At 35.0% G+C, this 25,081-nt stretch overlaps 2 protein-coding genes across 4 annotated transcripts in view; one reads left to right on the top strand and one right to left on the bottom strand.

Annotated features, from left to right (window-relative positions):
- Positions 1–11,238: 11,238 nt before the first annotated feature.
- Positions 11,239–25,081, bottom strand: part of LOC113237570 (dedicator of cytokinesis protein 9) — a 52,672-nt gene continuing 38,829 nt past the window's right edge. For both annotated transcript variants that reach the window (XM_026474134.1, XM_026474142.1), the window contains 5 exons: positions 17,211–17,623; positions 16,021–16,237; positions 13,989–14,154; positions 12,107–12,232; positions 11,239–11,971 (listed from right to left, as the gene is read on the bottom strand). In XM_026474134.1, coding sequence (XP_026329919.1) covers positions 11,758–11,971; positions 12,107–12,232; positions 13,989–14,154; positions 16,021–16,237; positions 17,211–17,623 — 1,136 coding nt within the window. In that variant the 3' untranslated portion in view covers positions 11,239–11,757. The remainder of the gene's footprint in view (positions 11,972–12,106; positions 12,233–13,988; positions 14,155–16,020; positions 16,238–17,210; positions 17,624–25,081) is intronic.
- Positions 19,734–25,028, top strand: LOC113237583 (venom acid phosphatase Acph-1-like). 2 transcript variants are annotated; one of them, XM_026474162.1, is made up of 8 exons: positions 19,734–19,854; positions 20,893–20,991; positions 22,594–22,707; positions 23,181–23,420; positions 23,590–23,772; positions 23,857–23,977; positions 24,084–24,295; positions 24,372–25,014. In XM_026474162.1, the coding sequence occupies exons 3-8, from the start codon at positions 22,642–22,644 to the stop codon at positions 24,528–24,530; spliced, it is 981 nt and encodes a 326-aa protein (XP_026329947.1). In that variant the 5' UTR covers positions 19,734–19,854; positions 20,893–20,991; positions 22,594–22,641; the 3' UTR covers positions 24,531–25,014. The 2 variants fall into 2 exon arrangements, with proteins under 2 accessions (XP_026329947.1, XP_026329939.1); XM_026474154.1 differs by lacking the exons at positions 19,734–19,854; positions 20,893–20,991 and adding an exon at positions 22,047–22,267 and having other exon boundaries at positions 24,372–25,028.

The following is a 25,081-nucleotide window of genomic DNA, read 5'->3' as shown; positions in this document are numbered from 1 at the left end:
ATTTGCCAGAGGAGATTGTCCATTGACTTACCAATAAATGGATGACAATAAATACAATCCAAAGTCTAATCTAAAAACAGCGAAGAAATGGCCGGCTTTTCGCGGTCAGCGTTGGAGCCAATGACAACCATGGCCGAAGTTAACCTATACAAACGTAGTGACATGTATAGAAATATAAAAAAAACTAAAACATTCAATTGAAATTATAAAGTCATTGCAGTATTGCTTAATTTTGTTTGTCACAATTTAAAGGTCCAAAAATTATCCATATTCAGCCTCTACTGGAAATAACAAAATGCACCATATTTAGTTTCTAGCGAAAACTACTTGAACATAAGAGTGATGGAGAAGTCTTATTGTCAATGTCAATTAATTTTATAGTATTATTTTGAATTTTATACGAATCCACTTCAAGTAATAAGAATTGTGCAGATATATAGGTACAAACATAAAATACAAATATTATAAATGTGAAGATAGCTGTCTGTTTTGGTAGTTCTGACGTGCTGTAAGAAATATATCGATGTTTCGAATTTCTAGATTCCAACTAAACGTAAACTCAAAGTTGCTTAATCTCGAAAACCTATTTATAACAAAACCGTTATGCTTTCAGAGGATTTTGGTTGCTTATTACAAAGAAAAGATTAAGTTAGTTTGTTTTGTAATATTCCTAAAATAATCGAAAAAAATACATTTGGGATTACAAAATTTTAATCAAACATCCGAAAATACATTTCGGCCAAATGTATCGATCGGTGTGAAAGTAGTGTTAAAGTAGTGTGTCTTCTTCGCATCACGCGTCTGTTCATTTGGTCAAGTATTGCTTATTTGGCAGTAATTGTTTCGGACGGATGTCGGACGGAGATCGAGAGTAGACCCCCAGGGCCGTGCCCGGGACGAGGACGGGGCGTGCTAGTTTGTATGAACTGCGGGCCCGACCCGGCGTCGGCCCGGACAGGGACATGTGTGAACGAGTTCATACAAAATATATGCAACGATATTTTTTAGCCCCTGACGGAGCACGGCCTGTCCACGTCCCGGATATGTGTAGATAGACCTTTATTTTCCGGAATGAATAAGAAAAAAATACTATTAAATGGTCGTAAATGAATTTATTGTTTCTCAAAATATTCTCCGTTAGCGCTAATGCCTTTTTTCATACGAATGAACCAAATTTGAAAACATTTATGCCACTCCTCCGTGACAATCTCTGAAACGTATTTTTTATACTCTTCGACGCCTCTTCAGGTGATCAAAATCGTTGACTGCGTAGGTAACTGGTTCTTAATTTTTGGAAATAAATAAAAGTCACAAAGTGCCAGGTCGAGACTGTACGCGGGATGACTCATATGTTCAACGTTGTTCACTTTCAAAAATTCATTTGTCTGTCTGGCCGTGTGAGAACTGGCATATCGCCGTGCAAGATGATACGGCGTTTACGGTTATTTTTACGGAGTTTGTCAATAACTTCCGGCAAACAAATGGTCGTGTACCACGATTCTCCAAAGTAACAGTAGCTACGTGTCCAGTTTTATTAAAAAAAGAAGCAATCATCCGCTTAGAGGCTCATCTCGAAAGACCCATACTCTGGATTGATGCTTTGTTTTGAGATCGTAACTATAAATCCATGTGGCGTCACCTGTTACTATGGCCCACACCAAATTTGACGCCCCTTCGTTGAATCCGGTAAGCATGGCATTGCACCAAGTGACGCGTTCCGTTTTTTGAGTCTCACTGCCTCAGTCAAAGTGTGTGGGATCCACCGAGAGCACAGCTTTTTCACACCTAAATGTTTGTGTAGTATTGATTGTATTTGACTCATGCCTATGCCTAAAGATGCCCAAATCTCATAGTATGTCACATGCCTGTCTGTTTTGATCATACGGCGCACAGCATCGATGTTTCTGTTGTTCACGGCAATGGACGGGCGATCATCACGAAATTCGTGACTAATATTCACACGACCGCGTTTGAATTCTGCAAAACAGCTATAAATAGTCGTCTTGCACGGTGCTTCATCGCCAAAAGTAGTTTGAAGCCAAGCGAAGCTCCGCTGAGCTGTTAAATTACACTTAAAGTTGTAAAAAATTATAGTAGGTACTGTAATAGGGGTATAGCTCTAATGCATTGCCGGAAAATAATAAGGTCTCTTAAAATTGAGAGAATTGCGATGTGAAAATTTTTTATATTTTTATTTTGAAAAATCTGGTAAAGGGGAGAAGTATAATATAATTCAAGCTTTCAAATGATGAACACAAGCTTGCGAATTATGGAAAAGTTCCAATGAAGAGAACTCCGTTGGAAATTTTTTTATATATTTTTTACGAAACAATCACCAGAAAAGCGTAACAAAAGGTCGTAATTTATATTTTTACTTATTTAATATGGTTTTATAATTGATATCAGTGGAAAGTGCACGAAGAAAATATGTATGGTATGTCGGCACAAAAGTTTAATGGATTCAACGACGTTGACGAGTTTTTGAATCAATTTGAGACCATTAGTGTATTAAATAATTGGTCGGATGTGCAGAAGAAATACGTGTTTGCATTGTACTTATTTGGAGGGGCCTGCTCTACAATGGTACAGAACGTATTTTTCTTCATACATGACGTATGATGTGATTGCACAGAAGTTGAGAGAGGAATTTCCCTCACAAATAGATTACGCCCGTGAATTTTATTATAGGCGACAGGGGCCTAATGAATCGCTGATAAGTTATTTTTATAGTTTAAATGAGTTAGCGATGAAAGCGAATATTCAAGATGTTCAGTTTGTTAAGCATTTTTTGAAATCTTTGATACCCAATTTTAAATGGATGCTGGCTAGTAATTTGTATGTATCGAAAGAGGAGTTGAGGAAAACAATTATCCAAGTAGATGACATATTTAATCACAATTATAATGGAAGTAGACGAGATATTAATTTGCCAGCATACTGTCACATGGAGCATTCTCACTGTTGGCAAACACAGGATGTCTCTGCACCGATAAATTAGACCCGAGTCTAAGCAATCGGAATGTCAAGTGCCGCAAGCACCAGTTGTGCAGCAGGATACGCCAAGTCAAGGGTATTCTCGAGCACATAGTAGTGGATCTTCGCCGGGATCTCCTCAACGTGGTTGTCAGAAAAGAATGGAAGATCTTGACAATTAAGATTATTGATTTGTAACCCTAAACATGTAAAAAGTGAAATAAAGTATATTGTTAAGGATTATTCCAGTTTATATTATTAAAAAAGTACTTCTCGCAATGCATTAGAGCTATACCCCTATTACAGTACCAAAACTTTCACGAGTTAAAGCCATGGTGATGTAGACAACCAATTTCCAAAATGACGCCACAATGTAAAAACAAGTGACAGTCAGATGAAACAAACTGTATTCTACACCCAAATACTTCAATTTTCAAATGTTGTAATTACTTTTTAAATATTGTTTATGTAAGTGGCCAGTTCCGGAAACTTATAATGCACTAAAGGGCCGTATTCCAGAACTCTACTCAATGCTCAAGTCAGGATCTGAGTATGATTTCAAGCACTGGAAATACGACCCTAATGGCAAGGACTTGAGTATTGAGTAGAGTTCTGGAATACGACCCTTAGAGCGCGCCATGTGTAGTTGTAATTTAAGGGTCCTATTCAAGAACTCCACTCAATGCTCATGTCAGAACTTGAGTATGATTTAAAGCACTAGAAAGCATACTCAAGTCCTTGCCATTAGGGTCGTATTTCCAGTGCTTGAAATTGAAATCATACTCAAGTCCTAACATGAACATTGAGTAGAGTTCTGGAATACGACCCTTAGTTTTGTTAGTTAATTTCAGTTAGTTTTGGAAATGAAGCAACTAAAAAAATATCAAAGCAGCGTGTCTTTTTAAACATATACTGAAGAGAAATCGCTCAGTAATTATATTAAATTATTACTATTCGGTTTTGGGAGTGTATTTTGCATGCAGTGCACTAAACACGAAGTGTGAAAAGGATAAAAAATCACACCAAAAGTTGTCTTCAACTTGAAATTCTGTGTAAACTCGAGTGGAGTATACATATAAGCTTCTTGCATTCAACGCGATGTTCGATACAGACAAGCTTCGAACGTGCTTGTCGTGTGCGCCTATATCGCGTTTTATGCGCGTTTGCATCGATACAAGCCCAACAATTTTCTTTTTGAGGCTCTACGGAGCGCCATAAATGCGCGTTCATGAAACGCGCGTCGTCCGCACGTGAGTTTTGTTAGAATTGACTGAATCGTGTCGTTATTTGAGCGCAATAAGGTGTAAGCTAAATACTGTGGTTATCCAGATTAAAGACAGGTGCTGCTGGAATAGAGTGAACAGTAAAAAACACGCTTTGGACTTTAAAATATCGGACTAACTAATTCTATTTTTTTGCGATTAGAATCGGCTAATTAACAACTATATACCCGATTGGTAAATTTTAAAGACTTGGATTACGTTTACGCTGAAGAGCTATAACCTCGCCGCCAGGTGCATAATGTTCGCACTGACGTCTATTATCGATGGAGTAATGTAGCACCGTAGATTAATTGGGTGGAAAATTTCGTGTTCATAGGAGAGCACGCAATGAAAAAAAAAAACAATTAAATTTTTATAAAATGTATTAAAACAGTGAAATTCAGATTACATTCGAATAGAAGATACAACATTTTTGTATAATATTCGTGCACGTTTTACAGTATAACTACGAAACATTCACTAATTTTAATATGCTTATATTGTAAAATGGCATTTTCAAGTTATTGTTAATAAGTTTTCCGAAACTTCCATAATTTGACAGGAGATCGAAGAAACATTATTATAATACGAAAGTAGGTTTCCTCAATTGTAGGTTTATGTTTTCGTACTTAACAGACCGAAAATAACTACTTTCAAAAATTGCATGCGAACATAAGGACACCTTCAAATCTGACTGTGGCGCGGCCGCCACGCTTTTAATTATATTATACGAAAATTGCTAATGGCGCGGCTGCAACGCCACAGTGGTGTCGCTGCAGCGCTTCTATAAGCGTCTAATTTGAAGGCGTCTTAAGTCTAACGTACGGTTTGAGTACTCTTGTCCTCAAGTGGTACAGTAATCACTGTAATTTTTGAATCTCGAGAACCACAAAACCTAGCTCAGATTTGATTACATTAAAAGAAAGTCGTGGTTTAGTCGGTTGTAGTCGTAAAAAACTAATTTAGTCGTTACGCCGTTTTGAAGTTATTAAGGTGTCCATCTATCCACGCTGAAATAAGCTTATTCCGGCGGCACCATTTTTAAATCTCGAGAACCACAGCTCCTATTTTAGATCTGATTGCACCCAGAAAAAGTCGTGAATTAGTCCGTTCTAGTTGCGAAATTTTAGAATTAGTCGCCCCTTTGTTTAGAAGATACAACCGATTTATTATTTTAAGGTTAGTATACCTGTGATAGTCTCGGAGCTCACATAGGGACAAATTTTGCATTTTAAACAGAATTTAAAATACATGCTATTTGAAGGTTTTAATAATGTTTAGTTTTTAATACAAGGAAATTAGCAAAAAGTATACAGTTAATTTTCCTTAATGGCATTAGGATTTATCGATTATCATGATATTTATTAGTGTATGTATGTCGTGTTGGACTCCTGGCTTACACGAGACGAATAAGGCGCGTGGAGTATAGTAGCGTAAAAAATAAAATGTTAATTTCTTCAAACAAAAATAACAAAAAATTTTTTCTCTGAAAATATCAGCTTTTCTAGAAATTACATAAGAGTAAAAGTTATCAGGAATGTCATGAATTATCTTATGAAAAAAATTAGCTCTATATTCCTAAAAGATGTTTATAAAACGCCAGAAATAAAAAGTACAAATTTTAGATTAAATTATTATTTTATCATGGGAACGATTTTAGGAATACAGAGCCGATTTTTTTTTTATGACACATAATAACTTTCCTGATAACTTTTATTCTTATGTAATTTCTTGAAAAGCTAATTGTTTCAGAGAAAAAAAAAATTATTATTTTTTGTTTGGAGAAATAAACATTTTATTTTTTATCTCGAAATGTAGAAAAATGTAATGTGTGTGGTTTATTTACAGTATACATAGGTCCAATAATTCTCTATCAAGAAAAAAAAATCCATCTGCAGGTACTTGCGGTTTTACGAGTAAAATGGTGGCAAATTTTTAGATTTGTTATTTATTTTTTAACACAATATACTAGTTTCTACTTAACTTTCGTGTTATTGTTATAACACTCTCTAAATTACACTAAAATAAATTTTTCTTTAGTCGAACAACGGATTATTTATTTCTACGTAAAAAATGATTGGAACTATACTGTAAGTAACCCACGTACATTACATTTTCGTATATTTTGAGATAAAAAATAAAAAGTAAATTTCTCCATACAAAAAAATAATATTTTTTTTCCCAAACTATCAACTTTTCAAGAAATTATACAAGAATAAAGTTGTTAGGAATGTTATTAACTATCACAAAAAAAAAATAGCTCGATACTCCACAAGTTATTCCTATGTCCAAGAATTATCAATTTGGCCTACTGTGCGCACCTAAAGTATTCCGCGTGCCTATTACCAGTGGCAGCATACCCATACGCGCATACCCCACCACATAGAAACATTTATTCAAAATATTCACTATTAAACGCGTAATAACTTGTCCCGATGCATCTCGACCAATCAGCGCGAGGTAAGCCGGTGGATCTGCGAGTTCTATTGCATTCGTCAAAATATTCGCACACATTCGCGAAAATCCGCTTTGTCTACATCTAGAAGAGAAGCTATATGTATATATAAGCTATATCTAGAGAGAAACCGCAATGGTTCGAGTTATTGTCGAATAGCATTCACTTAAATTTAAAGCTTACTCCAACAAATCATAGTTCAATTTGTTTTAATGGCAGAATCGTTGCCATATGCCGTATTATAATAGCAAATTAATACAAAATATGGTTAATTTCTATTTTGGAAATCTTAACGATAAATAGTTTTATATACGTATTTATACTTAATTGGGTGTTTCTTTTTAATAGGACTACGCAAAGAATGTATGTATAAGGTCATGGTAATTCGTAGGTAACTAAAGTGTTCGTATCGCGACGGATACCTTAAAATGAACAATTACTATAAAAGCTATGGTTATTTTATATGTAGACTAAGCATTCCTGTGAATTGGACCTAGTATCTTGTGTGCTAATAAGTGTTGCGTTTAAATGTCGCCAAGGCGTCTTTTTAATGGGCAAAGAAATTTTTATTAGTGTTTTTTGTTTTTTCAAAAGTTAAAGCTTCGGCTTTACCAAGGAAAATTTTCACGCCTCGCCACTGTTAGGACATTACTAATTAATTAGAATTCGAGCTGCCAAAAGTTTAATAAATGGTGGGACGGAGTATAGGTATACATTTTTCATTATGTGTACAACTTTTCTACGTTAATGTACCTATCAATGAAAATAATTGTCTATCCAATATCTTCTAAACAAAGGAGCGACTAATTCTAAAATTTTGCGACTAGAACCGACTAATGCACGACTTCTTTCTGGGTGCTATCAGATCTAAGCTAGGAGCTATAGTTCTCGAGATCAATAAATAGTGCCGCTGGAATAAGCTTATTCCTGTGTCGCCAGTAAAACAACCTTATAACTTTTGAACGGCGGACCGACTAAATCTAGTTTTTTTGCGAATTGAACCGGCTAAATTGGGGATTTTTTCTGTCAAGTCAAATTTCAAAAACTGATCATGGTCCCACTGGAATAAGGTACACGGTATTTTGACCAAGTGCAATAGAATAAATTGTTTTGAAACTGTTTTTAATTCCTGAACTGAAAATAGATTTTTTTTGACTAAAAAACTATTTATAAGCAGTTTCGAACGAATATAGACGTTTTAAATATATTGAAATAAAGAGCGCTCGCATGTTTAAGTTTCTATTAAGGTTTTTAATGAATCTTACTTTAAATACACAACACACTTTAAAACTAAATGAAGTCCTTTCTACATAGGATATCATGTGCGATTGACGCCCTTAAGTACAATCAACAAAATAAATAAAACAGAAATAAAATCTTTGTGTATAAAATTTGTTTTCGTACAAAATTAACATAAGCTTTGTTCTTTTTTACAATTAAAGAAAACTACATAATTCCTATCACCATAACGAAGATGAGAGCAAAAAATGAAAACTTAAATAAGAACATTTTGTGATGAAAGTCCCAATTACACAAACCTCGCAAGAATAAATTAAAATATAGATATACAACACAAAAACCTGCTAATGTTCCCATAGTAATTACGATTATACCTAACGCGTTCGATGCGTTTGTCGTGACCAAAAACTTACACTCAGAGCATAGTTGATGTAAAAGTTTGACGACCAATAAACGACTGGAATTTACAGTATATGAACTGGACAAAATCGTTTACACAGGAAACACATGGACATGTGTATGACTTTAGCACTGAACAATCGGAAATAGACTTGAAATACGTACTCCAGAACAATCGGAAATATACTTGAAATACGTACTGAAACTTAATTTTTTTAAGCGCTGTTGTTTTCGGGCTAAGGTTCTACAGTCTCTTCATAGTAATTTTTCCTTGTTTTGGCGGAAAAGGTGATAAGCCCTTCACTTTGGATCAGACAATGCTCATGTTATCAGCAGAAAAAAAATAATATTTTTAAATTTCGTAACACATTCAAAATTTAATTTATTAAGGCGCTTTCCTACCAGCTAAGTGACACGACGATTGAAATTTGTACGGCAAAATTATTAAAAAAAAATTAATAGTTAGTCTCTCTAATCTTAATCAGTAATCTTTGACGGAAATGGTCTGGATTGATGAGGATGTGCGAGTCGAGAATTGAGATATTTATTGGTGTAATATTGAACAATTTTGCTGACTACATAGAATGTTTATTAACTATGCAACGAAAACACGATTCACGCGATGCCTCGCGCGTGTTTCATGATGACTAGTCAATATCAATTATTATTTAAGTATTATTTGAGATTTAAAAAAAATGTCTCTACTGCAAATCATTGCAGAGTTGAATTTTTACAATTTCCAAGTAATTTACTCCATTAGTATTTAAATATTTTTATTTTATTATCCACAAGCTCAGCGCGAGGTCGCGTTGGGTATTCGTATCAGTAGCGGAAATAGGTCTCGCCTCGCCGGTGAAAAAGCACCTTAAGCTTTCACTCAGTTTATAGCTTTATAATATAAAAAGGTTGTTTTGCTATAAAAAAGTTGTACATTTTGTCTTCTTACCTTAGTTTTACTTTTATATAAAATCCTAGCTAGTGTTAATTATGATAACTATTTTGTGCTTCCCGTATATTTTAAAAGTATACATTTCACGTATGTAATCACGTTATTGTAAATATGGAAGGATGGTTTTAATTGACTAATTACGTAATAAAGGTTTAATTACAGTTGAGTGTTGGATCATGGAAAATTTTCCATTTAAAAAAAATCCTATTTTTCAGAAAAATAAATATTTTGCCAGATTTGAAAGTGACAGCTGTCAAAAGTTGAGGATACTAAACTTGTGACAGCTGTCAAAAGTTGAGGATAAACTTTATGAGAATTTGTGAAAATAAGCCAAGTAGGGTTTAAAAAATTACATTTAGCAATGTTTAAACAATTTTATTATATCTAGACGTAGAACATAATATGAGGTTTCGAATTATATTTTTAAAATTTTTCAAAACTCATTCCGAGAAATTTCGACTACGTATTTGATATTTTTCGGAAAATTACTCAACACTACTTATAGATGAGTTACTTTATAAGAAAATTACTTTCTTTGCAAATGATATTCAATTTTTCAATCTGATTTTTTTTTAAAATTTTATTATTAACTGATTAGTAAGAACCCCCAAATCGTTCTCGTAGACTTCCAAGGACGTAGCATAAAACTTGATATTGTATAATTTGGAGAAAAATACCACTTATTACTCTAGTAATTTTCTTAGATGTGAAACGATGTACTAATAATTACTAATAAAAACGGTAATGTAACTTTCTTCTACAACATGGCACCGTTAATGGCTGACTTACACATGCCACTACAATTTACTAGAAACTCCACTACCTACGATCAGTGTTGGGCAAAATTTAATTGTTCTGGCAATTAAAGATTGACAATTGATTAATTGTCAATTGCGAAACAGCAATTAACGATTGATCAATTGTTAGTTGCGAGAACCGCAATTAATCGCAAATAAATACAATTAACAATTAATCAATTTTCAATCTTTTCAATGTTTTTGATTAACAATTAACAATTAAAACTGACAATTATGATAAATTTATACGGCATATGGGGGTGAGTTAGGGCGTTGGTTGTGGGGGCCTGTTGGGGGCCTGCTGGGGGCAGGTTAGGGGGCCAGTTGGGGGCCCGGTTGGGGGTCCCGGTTGGGATCCCCGGTTGGGGGCCCGGTTAGGGGCCACGGTTGAAGGCCCCGGTTGGAGGCCCCGGTTGAAGGCCCCGGTTGGAGGCCCCGGTTGGGGGCCCCGGTTGGGGGCCCCGGTTGGGGGCCCCGGTTGGGGGCCCCAGTTCGGGGGCCCGGTTGTGGGACTCGGTTGGGACCCCGGTTGGGGGCCCCGGTTGGAGACCCGGTTGGAGGCCCGGTTGGGGGCCCCGGTTGAAGGCCCCGGTTGGAGGCCCCGGTTGGAACGCCCGGTTTGGGGACCCGGTTGGGGACCCCGGTTGAAGGCCCCGGTTGGGGGCCCGCTTGGAGGCCCGGTTAGGGGCCAGTTAAGGGGCCTGAGCCCCTCAAACCGGGGCCCCCAAACCGGACCCCCAAACCGGGGCACCCAAACGGGGCCCCCAACCGGGGCCCCCAACCGGAGCCCCAACCAGGGCCCCCAAGCGGGGTTCCCAACCGGGGCTCCCAACCGGCCGGAATTGATTTTAATTGCAAATTTAATTGCAATTAAAATCAATTCAATTGAAATCAATTGCAATTAAATTCAATTGCAATTAAAATCAATCGCAATTAAATCAATTGCGACGCGTCGCAATTGATTTAATTGCAATTGATTTAATTGCAATTGATTTCAATTGAATTGATTTTTTAATCTGATTGAAATTTAATTGATTAACGCCCAACACTGCCTACGATACAATACTCAATACAAAATTCAATCGCAATTAAATCAATTGCGACGCATCGCAATTGATTTAATTGCAATTGATTTCAATTGAATTGATTTTTTAATCTGATTGAATTATTGATTGAAATTTAATTGATTAACGCCCAACACTGCCTACGATACGTTGGGCAGAGGGCATTATACTACAAAAGAAAATAATTAAAAGTATAGTATAAGTAAGATATTGAAAGTAGAATGAACAGATGAAAGTATCCAATCACAAATCACAATTTTCGTTCCAGAGAGTCGTACTAAGTAATAATTTGACCTTCTTCTTTCTGGCTTCACTATCTTACTGTTCTATGAGTAATACAGAACAACGTGGAGGTAGTTCGAGCGAGATTTCACCAAGTCATAATCTACAGTCATGAAGAGCCGACTATATTATAGACTGCGTAAGTCTGAGTATCATAGTCATTCGTGCCCTTGTTGCTTTAGCCTCCACCATTCCTCACGATCCATAGCCAAGTTCGAAGGCATTTCAGATAATAACATGTGTCCTAGGGTGTACGTACTCTTGTCCATGAGAGCTTCTTAGCCCACGGATAATACAAAATTTTGTCGTATTAAAACAAGTATTCTGAATGTTGATTTTACGCATTACTAGACTCAAGTTCGACTCCCGTGACAGTGGTGCTAAGACTCCCATTGACGAGAATGTCTTGCAGAGGCTGCCCCAGAACAGTCGCTAGTGAGTTGCTTAATTTATAGTAGTTACTTTCAAGAGCTTCGTGGTATGAGACTTGGTCGGAGCTGATCAGTTTTGCATTCAGTTGCAATGCAGAGTGACATACCAGCAGGAATTCTCTGTGAAAATAGAGATAAAAAGTTATCAAATTGCCATCAATGCAAAATTTTTTTTCTTCCTTTTTCCGCATGTTTAACGATCTAGAAGAGATTACAAAAATACTCGAAGAATTAAAAAAATAAATATAAACTCACTTGAAAATAGACTTCAATTTGTCTACCATCTCGTCCGGATACATCTGCGCAAGGGCTGGATCCAAAAACGCATTGGCGTACGCTAATGGTCCAGCGTTCACTTGCACACATACGCTGCCCTGTAATCTGAAATGTCCACACAACAATATTGTAAATCTTAAAAAAAAATTGTGACCTTTGACTACGTTTGTTTTTAATTAAATAGGTACGCTAGGTATCTTTTATAGCAGTAAAATACACGACGCCACAAATTATTACATGGGTACTATTCTATAAATGAATTTTAGTCACAACTCAGGATCACGTTTATTCATTAAACATAAAGTACAAGAATTAATTTTTCAAGTTTCTTTGCTACACCCTGACTGGGACATGGTCATGCAAGATTTTATTATAAGATTTTTTTAATGTACATGTCCAATCTGAAATAAAATAAATAAATAAATAAATGAAAGTATTCAAATATTACCGACTTACACTGAACATTTTGATTTGGTTAAGTTTTTACGACGCATGTCAGGGTTGCAACTGTAGTAGAATGTTTAGTGAAATAATATAGTTTCGCTTTCCAATTATGGACTCGTAAAAACATAGGAACATTCTGATATGTCATCAACACAATGCGGGCGAGATTAAAGCAAACGATGAATGAATTTAATACGTTAATCGCCTATGGAAAATTTGTAAAATTTTAACTTAGTTTCCCTTTGTGAAATTAAAAACTAATACGATACTAAAATAGTTTCTTGTTATATTTGAATTATATATTATAATAACAGAAACAATATTATAGGACGCATGATCGAGAGGGACTTTGCACTCAACTTGAACAAAGATAATGCCAACGTCTCATTTTCGTGGATGCCCTGGTTCAAATCGTTAAGTTTCATGATAAGAATCGTATGACTGGATCGTACGATACTTTTACTAGAGCGCGAAGTTTGAACTGATGTTATGAATGCAACTACTTCTATAATAATAAAACGACGCTTAACTAATGCGTTGTTTTTGTTTTCCCTAATTAATTGAAGATAACTGTATGTACATACAAAGGATTCTTAATAGTACAATTAAAAGATTGAACTTGATGAACTGAAATATTAATCATGCATTTTACATTATTAATTAAAGTGGTTCTTGTTGCGCAAGAAATCGCACGTGAAACCGAATTGTCGTAATTAAAAATCATGATTTGAAAGTATCAATACATTTATATTCTCGTTTATAACTGGATAACTAATTATTATATATAAATAAAAATAATCTCATTATTCCCATTAATTTTCACTTAAGTCCATCATTTTCGAGTAACGACAATTATTGCGAACGCAACAGAATTTCGAATCTTAATTTAACGTAATTTTCCAACCAGTAACTAAAGGCACATTACATAGGCCGGGAGTTCTATTTTGAACCAATCAACTAACACCACATACATGTTATTTCATCCCTACCACATATTTAACGATCTTTTTGTACGAAGTAAATAAGGTCAAAAAGGACGTTCACTTTTGACTTTCATAAGAAACCATCTACAATGGCACTGCTTCTGTAAACCAGTAACATATTGCCAATACATTACAGTCAACTTAAATCGTCTTTGATTTTACAAGCTCGTCGAGATCCATCTTTTACTTGGGTCTGGAGGCTACAACAGTTTTGTTTTAATGTGCAATATATTATGGAGATATCTGCAAAAGTAGACATTACAATATTTTCCAATATTTTACAAAGGATCTATTGACGGACCAATAAAGATAATTATGTTAAAGAAATGAGTTACCCAATAACCTAGTTTACCTGGGTAAACATATTATTTAAGTATTTCAAAGTTCCCTTAAAATAAAAAATGTATATGTTTCCATCTGTTCGACTGCCTTACCTCAACTGTAATTTCTTGATGTCAGGTGCTTTAGCGTTGATGATTTCCGTAATTTCAGCCACCTGGCTCTCCATCTCTGACACTGCAACTTCAATGGGGCTCTTTTCTTCAACCTGCGTCTCTATCACCGGCACGCGTCGCTTCACGTACGGGAACCAACTTTCCGCTATTACGATAAAACATCCAGTTAGTACTCCTATTATCTCAGCATACTAAACCTATTAATATTAGCGTGATAACAATAGGTTATAATTACAAATTGTTTCCTTTTAAAAATCATGTATGAAAAAAAGAATGTTTTCGGAAGTTTATTTCGTGGAAAAGATACATTGTTACGAACTCTAATGAGTTATATAATATATATATATATAAATACTTTAGCCAAATTCGATGTAGAATAAATGTCAACAAACAAAAATATCAATGTTAGGGTTTTCACCTTTGATTGTTTTACTATTACCATAATTTCACTATTCAGTTTCGATTAGGATAAACTAATTTTGAAGTCTGCGATGAATTTTGCTCAATAGAAGTTTCAAATCTAGTGAGTAAGAGATTTTTGAACCCAACATAAAAATTATCAGCAATTAATTATTCATATGTGTCCTACATATGTATATTCCTGATTGATTCTTTGATTTTTAATTCGAAGAAAGAGATTGCCAACATACGAGTTCGAGAGTAATTCAGAATCGGAAATTGATGCTTGATATGTAGTAAATTAAATTAAAATAACATTTTATAATTCAAATAAAAATATAATATAAAATCTTTTCATCTATCATTCATCACTTTCTAATTAGGAATAATGTCGAGGATAGTGCAAATCCGCCTATGTAGTATTGGTAAAAAGCGCGTTTATGCACCAAACCAAATTTCACAGCAGATGGATTTAACGTTATTATTTATGCGTTATTACTTTGTTATTTCACTGCCTACTACCTTGATTTTTGCACAGTAAGCATTAATTTATGTTGTCTACAGACTGATAACAATAGATTCCCGTAAATCACGCTAATTTCGTCCCCACGACATTTACGCGGATTTGATTTGGCGACTAAATTACCGAAATGGAGATTCATAATCAAATGCTTGAGTCTAACTGCACTATCCCCGACGACAAGTTTTTAATACTAATAGGTATTCTCTTTGTTCATAAGTAATACGTATCAACAGGTTCTTTGTAATTTTTTATTAAAGTATTTATTAAAAATGTAATTACTTTGTTCGTAAGTCTCTCGTTAGAGACCCTTTTGGTTATCTTTTTTGCAGACGGGTGTGTGGCGAGCTATATAATATATTGAATATGTGTAATGTTTATATACTACTAAATATATATGTGTGATATTTGTATTATGATAACGTTTGCTTATAATTGTTTGTAGGTTTAGCACTAGTATTGATTAAGTTGTAATTTAGATATTCAATTGTGAAGGTTTGTAATAGGCTTTCCGTTGTTATTTTGTGTTATATATCATTGTTTAAGCTGTAAACCTTCCTAAAATAAATAAAATAAATAAAATAAAATAAATAAAATAAGTAATACGTATCAACAGGTTCGTAGTATTTTTTAAAAGTATTTATTAAAAACTTAATTACTTTGTTCATAAGTAATACGTACCAACAGGGTCTTAGTAATTTTTTATTAAAGTATTTATTAAAAATTTAATTACTTTGTTCGTAAGTAATACGTATCAACAGGTTCGTAGTATTTTTATTAAAGTATTTATTAAAACATAATTACTTTGTTCATAAGTAATACGTATTCACAGGTTCTTCGTAATTTTTTATTAAAGTATTACTTTTACAAAACCTTTATTTTAAACTGCAATTACGTAACCCAATTACTTACTTATTTAAATTCTAATTAAGCGAGCAGGCAGCGGGTAGAGCAAGCTTTAATAATGAGCATTGCTAAAAAATGTTCTTTTCCTATGCTATCATTGTTTATTGGTTCCCGTAAACACTAGATATAGCTATTGTAAAAATAGAAACAAAACGACGAAAATGTTCGACGAAAACGTATTCTTACCAGTAAGGTGCGTAAGTCGAAGCCTTTGGTGGTGCACAGGGCCTCGGGCAGCGCCGTCTCTTGTGAATGGGGTCTCGAAGACGAATCGACGTACGTTGTGGGCGCGCTCGAAGGAGCCCTCGTTGGCAGAGCTCGCTGTGACCGCGCCTTCCGGCGCTGCGCGAACCCAAGTTACTTGGATGTATGCTAATTTACTGTCTAACTCCTCGCGATTCACCTGTATTGAAATGTAAAATGTTTTATTACGAATTTACTATAAAATACCCAGACAACATTTGAACAACTATTAAAATACATGTTCAAAGTCAGCACACAACTCTATTTTTTTTTACGTGATACAAACATACCAAACACCATATTTAGTTTGACTTAGTTTGAATTATTTAAAATGGTTTTGTATACTCCATAAAAGATTCAAAAAAATCCTTTGTGATACATTTAAGAACTCAATAATATTATTATTTATATTAATTATAATGGTTTCATATTCATTTTGCTTTGTTATAAATCGTTACTCTATGATACAATGTTCTTGTATCCATATATATATTTCTATTGTGCACAATACAATTTATAAGACATTGAGAATTTAAAAAAATGTAACATAAGCATAATCTATGTTTAAAACACGTGTGTGAACTAGTAAAAAAAATATAGTTCATTAAAATAATCAGTAATGTTGAAAAAGTACGACGCATGATTAATCATGGTAGCCAAATGAACCATGAAATAGTAAAAAATTATGAGTATTACTGATATGATGAGATTTAAATCCGGAAAAATAGTTTCATTTCCTATGAGTATTACTGTTAAATATCACTATTATAATTTAATAAAATGGTATGACTTGATAGTTTCCTCACATGAAAGCAAAACTATATTGTGAGCGCTTTATAGAAAGAGCGTAAGCGACATTTCGAAACATTTTTCGGGAGATGTTTTAGGTTTTAATGACTGTTTTAAAATATTCTGGTCCCGTTTTAAAATTAAATTGTGGTTTTAATTAAGTTTTAAAATCGAATTTAAAATAGAACGTAATTATTTTAAAACAGTCGTGGATACCCAAAACATGCTCCCCTGAAAAAAAATTCGAAATGTCGCTTACGCTCTTTCTACAAAACATCGACGTATAAGTGGGTCACTTTGTAAAGTAAGCGTGATAGTGGTACATGTCATTGTAAAATACTGACCGGAGCCGAATCCATAATCATCTTGACATGTCCGGTGCCAAATTTTTGTTCATAGAAAGTTTGAAGCTTCTCAGATATCTCACTTAGTGACGTCAACTTCGGTTCCTTATAAATAAATTCCATTCCCTCTTCGTCTTCTCCGAAATGCGCTTTTCCAAAGAATGCTACTCGGTAAAATCTTCCAAGAAGTCGTTTCCCCGAATTAGTAACTTCGATAACTTTGGCATATGCTTTGGTGAGATGCTGATAACACGTGAGCAGAGCCTGATAATCTTTCCTACGTTCGTATATAGGGATTATGAGTCTGTACAAAGGTCCAAGTAGTTCATATCGTTCTGCCTTGTCAACGAATTCTGTGCAGACAAGTAATTGATCAAGTAGGGCTTGTTCGCTGTAGTGCACATCGCCCATTCCTGAAAAAGATTTAGCGGGTAAGATATTTCAAGTTATCTTTATATACAACATATTATAACTTATAAAAAGAACCGACCTCAAAAGTTCATGGAATTACATCTATTTGCCAGGTTTCACTGAAATCGGTTACCGGAAAGGGCGCGAAACTGGATTCATCCCCTAGTTTGCCACCCTTTGAAATGGAATATTTTCTTCAAATTTAAATGGGACCAACACCGAGGTACCCTCTTTTCAATAAAAAAAGGAACTATCATAATTGGTTAACAAATGACAGTGAAAAGGGGGACATAAAAAAACAGTCGAATTGAGAACCTCCTCCTCGTTCAAGTCGGTTTAAAAATGAACAAATGATAAGTATACGAACAAAAACAAACAAACGTGTGAAAATTCAATTTATTACAAAACAAACACCTAGTTGCAGAAACGTTCTTTAAATGTAATGTTCCTTTAACTAAAATTCTGTTCTCCATCAACGCTTAAAATTAGTGGATGCTAGTGTAACTCAGCGATAATAAGATACTGATTTTCAACAATCTTGTTACGGAGCAACAGAATAATTTAAACATTACATAAAAATGAATGCGAATTATAAAAATGTAATTCTTTTTATGATTACCTAGTTCTTAGGTTTTCGCGATTGTTACACATAGGAAGTGAAATTATCGATAATGAACCATTTGAAATGTTGAACCGTATGAAACCGTGAAAAAACAAATAAAAGCGATTTAGATCCGAAAAATAGTTTAATATTCTTATGAATTCTGATATTTTCTCTCTAATTCATTGTCTTTTTGGAAATGACTGACTGAGTTATCCGTGACTATAGGACCCGTTAAGGGCCCAAAACGCTGATTCGTCTGAAAAAACAAATATACGCGATTTAGATCCGAAAAAATTGTTTCATTTCCAACAGAAAATCAGCGCAAAATGATCGAATGACATAAACTCATTCGATTAGTCGAATTCTTTCCAGCAAACCAAGGTCCGTCAAATTCAACAATTTCCGTCGAACGTATATACCTTTATTCAGCATATTGCAGCTTCATTTATCTGGTACGTGTATAGCTAAATTGAATGAAAATAAACTAAATTGGATGAAATTGACAAGAAATTATCAGCAAATTAATAAATAAATAAACTGACTGATGTCGGTTACGGTAGTACGGATGATAATACTGATAATGTTAATAATAGTATTTCATGGTGCTGAAGCCCATTTTCGTCGCCCAGCATTTTGCGCAGTTTTACTCTAACATTTGGATGGAAATCTATTTGATGGAAAGATATTAACAATTTTATTTGCGTAAACGGTGATCAAGGGACGCGTTACTGCACCGTGTACCAATTTGATTATTTTGTTAACAAATTTATAGTTCATTATCAACATAATTGAAACGATCCATCATTATCACGTTAATTTGTCCAAACTGGCTGTGTGCTAGTTTACTCAAACTAGCTTGCGCAAATTTGCTCTAGCTATGTTGCGATAGTTTGCTCAAATTAATTTGAGAGCAAGATTGCTAAAAATGGCTTGAAAACTTTGTGTGGTCGAGTGTTGTAGATATGCAAGTTCACTTGCGCTGTAGTTCGATTGTGAAGACGGATTTTTAAGTAGAAGACTGCAAACGTTTGAAGTCGATCGGAAAAAGTTGAGATTGAAAAAATAACTGGAAAAAACTCAAGAAACAAATAATTTTTCCGTAGAAAATTGCTTCACTGTCTGAATGATCGGTATAGTAATATTTTTTTCTATAAATTTCTTTTTTATTTGCGGTACCAAAAAACTATTTTAGAAAATTTCAGTCTTCTACCTCATACCATGTATATGTCATATCCCTCCATACCAATTAAAACGTAACCCTATCACATTGTTTATTGTCAGCATAATAGCAAAATGAAGAATACGAACTTTGCTTTGTTACGGAGTTTGATTGATGACCTTCACTGATGAATTCACATTCAACATCAAATTCGGTGATAAAGTAGTTCATATTATTTCATAAAAGGGTAAACTAAGGTCTTATTATGTCAGCAAGTATCATAGAGAACGAAACGATGGACTCATTTCAAGAACATATTTGGCTAATGAGATACAAGTGAGATCAAGTGACTCCCCATGACCGAAAATGGCAGTGTTAGCAGTTCTTGAAGCTATGTACAGTCCGAACGAGTAAACGTGGATACGAGATCTTAATTGGCAGCCAGTGCCCTACATTCCGAGAAAGACAAAGTTAGTACTTCTTATCATTCGATTAATGTTAATAATTATAGATGTATTGTCTCAACAAGCCATCGTATTTAGTTCCTGAAATAAAAACATTATTTTGAAGATATGGCTCAGTTTGAATCCAGATTAATATTACTGAAATATACCTAACAATGTACATGTCAGGTACAGATATTTATTTAGACTATTTGACCTTGCTAGTAATTGTATTATTCAGTTGGTGTTTTAGAAGAACTGTTCCAAATAGCTTATTTTAAAGGAACATCAATAGGCACACCCTAAAGGAAAACAACTAAAGTAAAAAAAAGTTATTAAAAAATTTTTTCAAGAATAGTAAAAGAACTCGTCTAGTCTTAGTACACTGCTACAGGTGTGGTTTCTGGAGAACCTTTTTTCTATGATACTAAGTGATGAGACGAACAAGTCGAGCACCTGGTGGTAAACGACACACCTGTCTATAACAGTTACAGTGCCACTCAGAGCTTTAAATCGCAAAGGTCAGAGGTGCACTGCCTCTGCGCCCATCACCGTGAGACATCGTCGAAAGTCGAAAAGTCCCATGTGCCTGTAATTTCACCAGCACCCTTACCCTTCAAAACCGGAACGCAGTAATGCTTACATTACTGATTGGCGGCAGAAGTAGGTAAGGTGGCAGTACTTCCCTGGATGAAAACTATTTCGTCTCCCCGGCGGGCCCAACTAACGCCTGATATAAAAGCAATTTCTAAAATCGAATTCACTGCGCAAATCTTCGAAGAATTGCTAAGATTCAGCGCAGGTATGGCATTGAAGTAGAGGAGTGAAATGTAATCTTAATATCAATAAATCATATACATTGACCTTTTTGATGATTACATAAGTTATCATATCACATATATAAAAAAAAAATTGAGTCTATTAACAATGAGTACTTTTTCTTAGAAGTATTGATGAATGTGATAGTGAATGCATCAAACGCTGCTGTGTTCGGAAAGATTTACCCCAAGTTGCGGATATATTCTGCCCATGAAACTAATATGTCTGCTCTAATGATGTCTGCAGGAGTGTTTGAGCCACATCAGCCGCCTAACGGATCTATGTTCTCATTGGAACTAAGGATGCATCGACACACTGGAGAGTATGGAATGGCGACAATAATCGGTCTGTATTTAGTAATGTTTGAAATCGAAGTGATCTGTGAAATTGTAATAGGGTTGAAAATCGAATAGGATGTCAGCCCTGATTGCGGGTGGCATGCATCAACTGTCTATAACTTTCTTTACAATTCACAACTGTCAATTACTTCACCTATTGTATAGTAATGCAGAAAAATTAAAATTTGAGAACATCACATATGTTTCTTTGACCCCAAGTAACTAAGTTGTGTTATAGAAATAGGAAACAAAGACGGTACCACAAACACCCAGATCCGAGACAATATAGAAGAGTTAGATTTTCCACATTTACCCTGGACCTCAGAGATGACAATGTGAAAACCGGTGCGGTAGATATACTGTAAATTCGAGATAAACAATTCTTCTCGGGAAGAATTTTTGTCACTTATGCGAGTACGCGACCTTTCAAGGTTTACAGAGACAGAATGTTAATCATAAAAATTGCATTCAGTTGTGTTTATATATCGAAAAAAATGAACAGAAATGCAATGAAGTGACAATGCTGTGATAGCCTCTTGCGTAGAAATAGGCAGTTATTCTAAGTCTACATATATCCTCCTAAGGCCCCGTGTACATCAAAATGCACATAATATGTGAAATAATTCAGTCTCAGGCAGTATTATTTCTATGTTCACGTAAACGCTCAGTGTGCATTATAATGAAAATATCACATTTAAATTTAGTGCCATAATTTTCTACATGATCATAGTTACGGATGGTTACCATGCTGGGCTACCACTCAGAGGTCCTGGGTTCGATTCCCGGGCCGGGAGAAATATATGCCACTAAAGCAGGTATCAAAAATTATTATGCACGATTGTAGACTTTGTTAGGAGACGATTCACTGTTTCAAATGCATCAAAACTACACAATCGTCTTATGTGGTACTAGAATGTTAATAAATTCGTTGACCGTTGTCATCCCGTTGGGTGTGATGATAATGACAAGGAAGTGTTCACCTTAAAGACGGTAGGAGTAGCAGTGGTCGTATTTTTATGAGGCTATATAAATGGAGGAGAGGCGATGCGCGGTGCAGTCGAAAACAGTTCGCGGTCGCGCGCGCTGATAACGCCGTCCGTTACCTCATCATCTCTGTTGCCGGGAGAGAAAAAATGAAGATCGCAAAAATCTCACTATTACTGAGTTTGATGACTGTCACAGGAGCCGAAGAATCTTCGGTGGAAGAAGAATTGGTGCAATCTTTACATTCAGTCACAACAGATGGTGCTTTAGATAACACTGATTTAGTGCTTGCTTTTGTGGTAGGTCCGCTTATAGTTAGTATAAATAAGGGCTGATGAGGTACTAATAAAGACATTCAGTGTTGGAAGTATGACAAAGAAGTGTCCAAAGAAGTGATTTTACTATTATAACGATCACTAGTGACATGCATGCTCAGCTCTCGACTATTTCCTATACGAATAATTCATTCAACAAAAGCGACGGATCAGTCGACCGTGACATATCGTAGTTCAACCGAATGTTAATTAACTAATTTCTGTTATCAATCAGTTTCAAATGAAACGAGATTTCTTATCAGTACTAAAAAACGTAATGGCAAAGTATATACACAGACGACGTTGCACAGGTGTTCCGGCATGGAGATCGCACACCTGATCACGAAGAATTGGATTTAATGCCTTCTCCAAACGTAAATTGGACAGAAGTTTTATTTCCTTATGGGATGAAAGCATTGACTAATGTGAGTATATAACTTTTTTTGTTTTAGGCAGCATTTGGCAATGTTCGGTGTTTTTTATTACAAATTACTTGCTCTATTCGTACACGATAATTCCGTCTTGTAACGTAGAAACATTTATTTATTTATTTATTTATATATATTATGATCATTCTCGGACTAGTTCACTACCTAATTTTCGTGGGAATTTTTATTACTTTACGTATTCGTATTCGAGTACTGTATCGTGAAATATTATTTAATAATTATAAGATAATATACTTGAATAAATAATGAAACTTGTCACGGAAATTAAGTAGCGAACATTAGACTGAGAATGACTGTTTAAATACTTGAATTCGCTTTTCAATAGAAAAGTTAGGTAGTACTCTTCATTGGTGGTGAGTTTGTGACAAACGAAGGCTGTCAAACAAACAAACAAATCAAATCGTACAAATATTTAACGTGTACAATTCATAAAACGGTTTATTTTACAGAAAGGTAAACAAAGGGGTTATTATGTCGGTAAGTATCTTAGAAGTCGTTACAATGGTTTCATCTCGAGTATGTATTTGCCTGATGAGATAGAAGTAAGGACGACGGATTTCGCACGAACAAAAATGACAGCGTTGACACTCCTGGCGGCTTTGTACCACCCCCCGCCGGCGCAAAGATGGCACTCTAATCTTAATTGGCAACCAGTGCCCTATAACACTCTACCCCATGATGAAGATGACGTGCGTACTTTCTTTATTAACAAGACAAAAAGCATACTTACACTTTTAACTTATGCCATACATAATGCAAAATATTAAAATTTAATAAAATTTTGCTTTTTCTTTGCAATTCTCACAGAAAATGTTTTTGTTCTACATATTTTTAAAGATTGTTTTGACGTCTTTTCAGCTTTTGTATTGGTACAACTGCCCCAGGTACCTTTGGCTTAGAAACAAAGTTTATAAAGAGCCTGAAGTAAAGTTGCGGATAAAGCCATACCAAGCATTATTTACAGAATTGGGTAGAAGAACTGGCACTAATATTACTACACCTGAGGACGTGTTCTATTTAGATAATTTGTTTCAAGCTCTTGTACGTAAATTTTGAATAAATATGTCGCATACATGTAGATACAATATTACATTTTTCGTACTAAGATTGTTTCAATGATTGCAGGAAAATGTCGGATATCCTCCACCTTTATGGGCCCAAGAGTTGATGCCTCAAATAAAGGAAATGACTAAAATAGAGTACGCTATAGAAAATTATAACGCGGAAATGATAAGACTGTCTGCTGGTAAGGATTAATAATACTGTAATAAAGCCCAATGAATAGTATCGTGACAGTAAGTAAAAAAATGTGTACAGTGAAGAATATTAGAATATGAATTAAATTTTCACAGGAGTACTAATGACTGAGATACTGAACGCATCGAACGCTACTGTGCGCGGAGAAGCCGTGGAGCCAAAATTGCGACTATATTCCGCTCACGAAAACAACGTGGCCGCCATAATGGCGGCCGTAAGAGTTTTTGAGCCACACCAGCCACGATACGGCTCTACATTTTCTTTGGAGTTGAGGTTGCATCGCCATACTGGACAGTATGGAATGGCGGTAAAGTTCTTCGTTGTTAAAACATACATATCTGTAAGTGTTTGAAAGGTTTACAGCCAATTAATTTCTTTTACAGGCCGTGTATTCTCCGACAGCGGGGGGGCCAACCAAAATACTACCCATAGCTGGCTGCGGTGGAGGTGAAATATGCGATTACGAGGTCTTTTTAGCTATAACGCAAGAAGCTGTTTTAAGTAAGGAGCAGTTTAATAAAGAGTGCCCTGTAATAAATTGATGAAGATGTACGGACAACAGCACATCATTTTTGTTCGAAAATCGCCTCCATTGCAACGGAACAAGATACGTCAATGTGTAGCTTGATGTGCTGGCGTGTGTACATCTTCCAAAAAATAGTTAAAAGCGTAAAAGCGCTTTAAACTTCTGGGTTGGGATGCGAAAGTGGATCGCATTCTGATTGTCTCGAAAGGAGACCGAAAAAGTGACAACATAAACACAATTACTTCCTCCGACGCATAATCAGTCAACCATACAAAGTGGTCAAACTTTTCTTACAAATAGATATCTGTTTCAAGATGTTCTTCTTCTTGTAACGCGTAAACACGTCCTTTTTAAGAGTTTTCCTAAACGACTGTGGCAATAAGTAAACTTTGATTTAGTCTTCTCTAGATCTCGCTTACAATTTTTGTATTTCTATTAATTATGTATGTACATACTTATATTACAGCGTGTTTAAAGTTTGTGTTAATGTGAAATGTACAAATACATCTTTAATAAAGTTAGAATAAATAGAGGCTGTGATTTAAACTACTTCGTTTGATTTACCTG

Source organism: Hyposmocoma kahamanoa, unplaced genomic scaffold (assembly GCF_003589595.1).
Source record: "Hyposmocoma kahamanoa isolate Upper Pololo Valley unplaced genomic scaffold, ASM358959v1 102, whole genome shotgun sequence".
Taxonomy (NCBI): Eukaryota; Metazoa; Arthropoda; class Insecta; order Lepidoptera; family Cosmopterigidae; genus Hyposmocoma; species Hyposmocoma kahamanoa.
The sequence above is the reverse complement of the archived record's forward strand: the minus strand, read 5'-3'. Positions and strand labels throughout refer to the sequence as shown.